General features: G+C 39.8%; 1 protein-coding gene across 1 annotated transcript in view; it reads left to right on the top strand.

Annotated features, from left to right (window-relative positions):
* The first annotated feature begins 5,406 nt into the window (after nt 1-5,406).
* The window catches only part of MYO3B (myosin IIIB), a 508,363-nt gene continuing 506,218 nt past the window's right edge, over nt 5,407-7,551 (top strand). The window contains exons 1-2 of the mRNA XM_060177727.1: nt 5,407-5,585; nt 6,451-6,585. Of these exons, the coding sequence (XP_060033710.1) occupies nt 5,439-5,585; nt 6,451-6,585 (282 nt within the window). The 5' untranslated portion in view covers nt 5,407-5,438. The remainder of the gene's footprint in view (nt 5,586-6,450; nt 6,586-7,551) is intronic.

Genomic DNA, 7,551 nt, shown 5'->3' with positions numbered 1-7,551 from the left:
GAAGCTAGGAAGTCCAATCTACGTATGTTTCTAGGGGCTCAAGGCTATTGTAGTTTTGCTTGAGTTTGATAGCTAACATGGAGTTGGACTGAGAAGATGGTGTCAGAGTAGAGAAAAGAGCTAGGAAGTTGGGCTAGGGCAGATAGTAACTCTCATTCTTGAAAAAAATAATCTTATGGATAAAAGTAACTGTTTACCTCACCCACCCGATCCAGCGACTGTGTGTGTGTGTATATATATATATATATATATATATATATATATATATATATATATATATTGCTATATCTATCTATCATCTACCTATCTATCTATCTAACTATCTATCTATCTATCTATCTATCTATCTATCTATATCACAAAAGCCTGTGTAGCCTCTGAGTTCTTATTGGTCTGAGCTCACAGTCTATGATCACATCTGGGAACACTGCAGTCTGCACTCATTTCAAGACAGATCAGTCTTCCTCAAGTGACACGTCCGGATGACCCAGTCTACCTTCAGAGACTGAGACAGTCCTTACCATTGCTGCCTTATGGTAAGGGCAAGGTTCTGAGTAGGCGAAGGGTCTTTTTGGTAGACCTAGTCTCTAATGACTTTATTTTCCTGCAATACTTTATTGACATTTAATATTTATTTATTTTATTAGCAATTTAATAATGACTGACAAGACTGTGGTATAAAAGGGGTCCAATTCCATACAATTCCCACCACCAGAGTTTCATATCCTCTCCCCTCTGTTGGAAGGTTCCCTATTCTTTATCCCTCTGGGAGTATGGACCAAAGATCTTTATGGGGTGCAGAAGGTGGGAGTTCTGGCTTCTGTAATTTCTTCTCCACTGGACATGGGCTCTGACAGGTCAATCCATACTCCCAGCCTGTCTCTACCTTTCCCTAGTGGTGTAGGGCTCTGGAGAGGTGGGGTTTCAGGACATACTGGTGAGGCCATCTGACCAGGGAAGTCAGGTTGGCATCATGCTAGCATCTGTAACTTGGTGGCTGAAAAGCATTAAGATATAAAGCAGAACAAATAGTTTAGTAATTCAGAACCTAAAAGTAAAATATAGCAGATAATATTTGGGGTCTTCATATTGAAAGGAGATAGGAAATCTATTTTAGGTATATTGCAAGGGGCCCATGACTTTACTAATTTTTGACTAAACCCAATAGCTAACATGCAGCTGTGCCAAGAGTACTGTCTGGGAAGACAGTGTCAGAGTTGGGAATAGAACTAGAAAGGTGGATAAGGGCAGAGAGAAGCTCCCAGATGTGGGAAAGTATATAAATACTATTAGCTGTAAACCCCATCGATCTGACCTAGGGCCCATATCTATTCATAGTTAGCACAGGAGCCTATGTAACCTCTGTATCCCTGTCGGTCTGAGCTCACATTCCATGGTCATGGCTAGAAACATTCTAGGCTGCACTCACTTCAGGACCAGTCTTCCTTGAGTGGCAGAATATGTTGACCCAGCCTCCCTTTGGACAGTGGGACAATTTTTACCACTGTTGTTTTATATTGGGGGCAATGTACTAAAGAGGCCTACAAGAGGGTTTGTGATGTTGTTCCTGGTGGACATGACCAGTGATGGTGTAGGAGGAATCTGTTAGAGTTGTAGGCCCACCATATTTGTGTGGGAATCCCAGGATTCCCTGACTAGGGACCTAGATGTTGGGGTGGCCTGGTAGTGACCAAAAGGACCATCATTAGAATGGGCCAGTCTCTTGCTCTTATCCAGCTTTTGTAGTTCTTACTTTGTCTGACAAGGTTATCCTTGGAGTGACTGAGGGAAGTGAAGTAGGGAGTAAGGTAATGGGGGTATCTAGGTATAATTAGGAAATATTTGATTAATCACTTTATGGTGTATTGTTTAGGCCTTTCTACTTGCTGCACTTATTGAGTCATTGCAAACTTCTGTGCACTTTCACTTTAAGGGGTATATTTCCCCCCAACTAAGGATGCATGTGCACATGTGCCGTGTCTCATAGGCCCTGGCTTATATCTAGGTTCTGCAGCTTTGTTAGGAAGTGCACACTCTACATGTAACTAAGGGGTCTTATGACTAGGAAAGGTCTCAGCAAAAAAGTCTTGGAGCTGGAAGGTTGACATCCAGGCCTGGCGTCTCTGGACACAGTGTGAAGGGAAACATGTCGAGGTGGCACTGGCGGCATTGATTCAGCTGACATCAGCAGTTGCAGGATCAAATGGTGTGGATCAAGAGAAGCGTGAAGGAAAATGAGTACTGCCCCAGAGGTGCCAGGACTGGGAGAAATAAATATGGGTTTACGGAGAATGAGGAAGGTTTCCTGCAGTCTCAGAGTCTAAGAAGACAATAGACAATTACCGTTATAAGGTTATTTGGGAATTTTATTTACTTTGAAAATCCCATGGTTAGGATTTACTGTACTATACAACCTTTCTATCGAAAGGTTGATTCGTACCCCTTGATGCTATTCACAAATAACTATATCATATATACTGGCAGGACTGATTATTTCTGGTCTCCTTGGTCTATGATTATAGGTGATTTAATATTTCATAAAAGGTATTATTAGAAATGCATTAACAATTTAAGCCCAATATTAAAGTTCAGGCAGTTTACTCATTTGAAACCTTAAGTGCTTCGATTAAAGAAATATACACCCAGAACTGGTGTCTATGTATTAAAAAGCTTGACACTTTCAATCTATTTTCCCCTCTCATATTGATTAAATAATGATTTATAAGACTATAGGTTAATAGGAGTGTATATTAACACCATTCCTGCCACCAAAGGTCTGTGTCCCTACCCCATTCCCCTAAAGTGGAGCTGAAAATCTATGCTTCCTCTACCCTCAGAGTTGTTTGTTGTTGTTTGCTTGCTTGCTTGCTTTTTTTTACTTTGGTGCAATATTCTAAACTCAATCAATGCTGTGCATTTCCCTTTCTGTTCTTCTTTCTCAACTTTTGTTTATGAGTGGGATCATCCCATACTCATCTTTCTCTTTCTGGATTGTATCACTTAACATAATTCCTTTAAGGTCCATCCAAGGTAGGTCAATGAAGGTGAATTCATTATTCTTAATAGCTGAATAGTATTCCATTGTGTACATATACCACAACTTTCTCAGCCATTCATTTGTTGTTGGACACGAAGTTTACTTCCAGGTTTTGACTATTAAAATGTGTGCTGTTGTGAATATAGGTATACAGAGAGTTTTTTGGATGGGGGTTTTGATTCCTTAGAATATATCCCAGGAGAGGAGTTGCAGGGTCATAGGGTGGGTCCATTTCTAGGCTTCTGAGAGTTCTCTATACTGCTCTCCACAGGGGTTGGACCAATTTACATTCCTACCAGCAGTGTATGAGGGTTCTTTTGCCCCCACAACCTCTCCAGCATTTGTTGTTGCTGTCATTTCTTATGTATCACATTCTGACAGGTGGTATCTTTTATTTGCATTTCTCTGAAAATCAGTGACTTGGAGCAATTTTTCATATGTCTCTTCTGTAGTGAATATTTTGGTCATATCATTTCCCCACTTTTGAACTGAGTCATTTGTTATTTTTTGTTGCTAAGTTTGGTGAGATCTTTATATATTTTGGTTATTAGCCTCCTTTCTCATGTATGGCATGTAAAGATTTTCTTCCATTCTCTGAGGAGTCTCTTTGGGTAATGGTTTCTTTTGCTGTACAGAAGCCTTTCAATTTGATGTAGTCCCATTGGTTTGTTTTTGTTTTAGTCTTCCTTGCAATTGGGTCTTTATCATCAAATATGCCCTTGAGATTTAGATGGGAGAGTGTTCCACCAATATTGTCCTTTAAGTATTTGATAGTTTCTGGTCTAGCATCCAAGTCCTTGAACCTTTTGGAGTTGATTTTTTTTTTCTGGTGTGATAAAGTGGAGCAGTTTTATTCTTCTGCGCGTTTCAACCCAATTTTCCCAGCATCATTAATTGAAGAGACACTCCTTTCTCCATTTAATAATTTGGGCCCCCTTTTCAAAAACTAAATGTTGTAGATATGGAGGTGACATTTAAAATTTAAACCCCACAAGGCTGTATCCTTATTAAATAAGGGGTAGCTAAGGCAAAGTGAATCTGGAAGTTTATGGTTAGCAACTAAGTATGATTCTTATACTAGGCAGTTGCTGAGTGGATTTGGGTTTGGCTAATCTTTGAAGAACCCAAGACTTGATTAGCAATGCCTGCTAGATGCTAGTGGCCTGGTGCACACACCAACTCCTCCTTGATAATAGCCTAGACTTTGCACATGGTGGTTGGAGATTGGTTTGCAGTGAACCTTGGCTGGTGAAGCAGAACCTGGGGAACATCTTAGATGTGTCATTCTAGCAGTCTACAGTGACAACTATCTAGTTAAGACTAGATACCTTCTTTAGCTCTTTTATCTTTCCTGAAGTATGGATATAATCTTTTCCCGAATCCTGTTCTCGAAAAAGGTATATTTCTTTAAAAATTTTTAAAATTATCTTTATTTATTGGATAGAGACAGCCAGAAATCAAGAGGGTAATAGAGAGGGAGAGAGACAGAGAGACACCTGCAGCACTGCTTCACCACTCAGGAAGCTTTCCCCCTGCAGGTGGGTACTGGAGGCTTAACCCAGATACTTGCACATTGTAATACGTGCGTTCAACTGGGTGCACCACCACCCAGCCCCAAGATACCTTATTTTTTTGAAGATGTCCATAGTTATATGACTTCACCCCTTTACTCTACTGTATTTATTTATTATAATAATTGTGTCAATGTTAATTTATAAGACTGCTGTTGTCACAGCAGTGTGGTTTCACCTCTACAAGATAGGTTTCACCACACCTCACCCTCCACCAAATTGGAATCTCCCTCTACCACCAGTGACCACTTCCTCAACCCCCTTTCAACCTTGTGGTAAGTTGATGGCTGTACCACCCTGAAAACACCTGATATCATCTAAGTCTTATAGAAAACAGCCTGGAAATTCCTCAAAATATTGAAAATGAACCTACATGGTAATCCACAACTCCACTTCTACTTCTATTTCTTCAAAAGAATTCAAATCACTTTTATTTTAAAACTCATTAAAATACAAGGGTAAAATAAAAGGAAAAGTACCAGAAGGTTGTTGTGTTAAGAGATAAAAATATTGCCCCTGGCTCCCCTGCAGGGGAGTCGCTTCACAAGCGGTGAAGCAGGTCTGCAGGTATCTATCTTTCTCTCCTCCTCTCTGTCTTCCCCATCTCTCTCCATTTCTCTCTGTCCTATCCAACAACGATGACATCGACAATAACAATAACAACAACAACAAAACAACAAGGGCAACAAAAGGGAATAAATAAATAAATAAGAAATAAAAATATTAATGTTTCACAAGTCCACTACCCCCAATCCTGTCATCTGTGGAACGTGATTTTTTTTTTCTCCCCCAGGAAACATCTGTATAGATTGTTTTATTACAATTCCACAATGCTTGGACTTGAATCCCTTCCAGATCCTACAGATACCTGGGAAATTATAGAGACCATAGGCAAAGGCACTTATGGCAAGGTCTACAAAGTAACTAACAAGGTAGATGGGAGCCTGGCTGCAGTAAAAATTCTGGATCCGATCAGTGTAAGTAACAGTAAGCACAATATGGTGCTTCATGTACATTGAGCTTTCAAACTCTCTCCTGGTTCTAGTGATTCTTTTTGTGAAACCTGAAATGAAATCTCAAAATGAGTCATAATTTATTGGATTTAATCTTATTTATTTATTTATTTACTTATCTTCCCACCAAGTTATCACTGAGGCTCAGTATCTGCATTACACTCCACTATCTCTGGAAGCCACTCAGACCCCCACTTTTTTCTTCTTTCTTTTCTGATAGAGACAGAGAGAAACAGGGAAGGAGAGAGGAAGACACCTACAGTGCTGGTTTACTGCTTATGAAGTTTCTCCCCTGCAGGTGGAGCCTGGCGGCTTCAACCTGGATCCTTCTACATGGTAATGTGTATGCTCTACTGTGTACACCACCAGCCAGCTCCAGACATTGTTTCTTGTCTGTGTCACTGTAGGTCTCTCTGTAATTTACAAAGTGACCCAAACTTATGGTATTCGGTCATTTTAGCCTGGCATCATGTTTCTGAGGACAAAGGTTTTAATGCTATATGTTATTTTGTACAGTAAAGTCGTGTCTTATCTTGATTGAGTCCCTTCATGTTTTGAAAATTCAGATGCTCTTAATTGTAAAAATTATATTTATAATTCTTTTTTTAAAATAAAAAAAGATTATAATGAAGATGTTTTATTGATATAATAATTGGCAGGCACTGTGTGGAATATAATTATCCATTATTAAGTATTTTCAAGATCTGGCAGTTACAACATTAAAAATACAGGATAACTGTGCTTTGAGTGATTGATTGTGATGTCATAACTGTGTTCTTCCTTACACATCAGGCTTAATCCAGTACATATTTATTTTTACTTTGTTTAGGACATGGATGAAGAGATTGAGGCAGAGTACAACATTTTGCAGTTTCTTCCTAATCACCCTAACGTTGTAAAGTTTTATGGGATGTTTTACAAAGCAGATCACTGTGTAGGAGGACAGCTGTGGCTGGTCCTGGAGGTAAGAGGCTCCTGCTGGGTCAGCATCCATTCAAACAGAGGACCAAGGGCAAGTGTACGTGATGTTTTCTTATCAGTGAACCCATTTCCATAGTAGGTCCCTCTTCCGTGTCTTGAGTGTTTTCCCAGATGTGCTATTCACCTCTGTGATTCTTAGAGGTAGGCTGTGTGCTGAGAAAGCCTGTGTCTCTGTTTCAAAAAGAAAGTGAATGCAGGCAGACAGTTAGAAAATGTGACTTTTTCCCCCTAAACTGGGAACATTTCATAAGATATACATTCTGCTTATTTGTAACTAATTTAAAAAAATTTGAGGGGCAAGGTGGTGGTGCACCTGGTTAAGTGCACACATTACAGTGTGTAAGGATTTGAATTCAAGTCTCTGGTCCCTACCTGCAGGGGAAAAGCTTCATTGTGAGTTGTGAATGATTGAGTTGTGAATGAGTTCACAACGAGTTGTGAAGCAGGGCTGCAGGTCTCTCTCTCTCTCTCCTTCTTTATCTTCCCCTCCCCTCTTGATTTCTGGCTGTCTCTATTTAATAAATAAATAAATAAGTAAATATACTTAAAAATTGAGAGAAAAAAGAAATTGAACAAAAAATTATTATTTTTTGTTTACCCATGATTTATTTCTTTTGCCAAGTTTGAATGATCCCATTCTAGCTTAGTAATCTTTATCTTAGATTCTATTCCCTGAAAATGACTTTTTAAGAGTTGGGTGTAAGGGTTGGCATAAATATCTCACTTGGGTAATGTACGACATTGCCAGTTTGGAGCCTGACCCCCCCTTGTTGAAGGAAGCTTTGCTACTGAGTTTCCCTCCTCATCCTTCTCTCCCCCCATCCTCCTCCTCCTTCTCTTCCCCTCTCCTCCTTTTCTCTCCCTCTCTCTCTCTTCCTCCCTCCCTCCCTCTCCCTCTCCCTCTCCTTCTCCCACTCCCCATCTCTCTCTCCATCTGCTCTATTTCAAA

This window comes from Erinaceus europaeus, chromosome 18 (assembly GCF_950295315.1).
Source record: "Erinaceus europaeus chromosome 18, mEriEur2.1, whole genome shotgun sequence".
Classification (NCBI taxonomy): domain Eukaryota; kingdom Metazoa; phylum Chordata; class Mammalia; order Eulipotyphla; family Erinaceidae; genus Erinaceus; species Erinaceus europaeus.
This window is presented reverse-complemented; position numbering and strand designations above follow the sequence as displayed.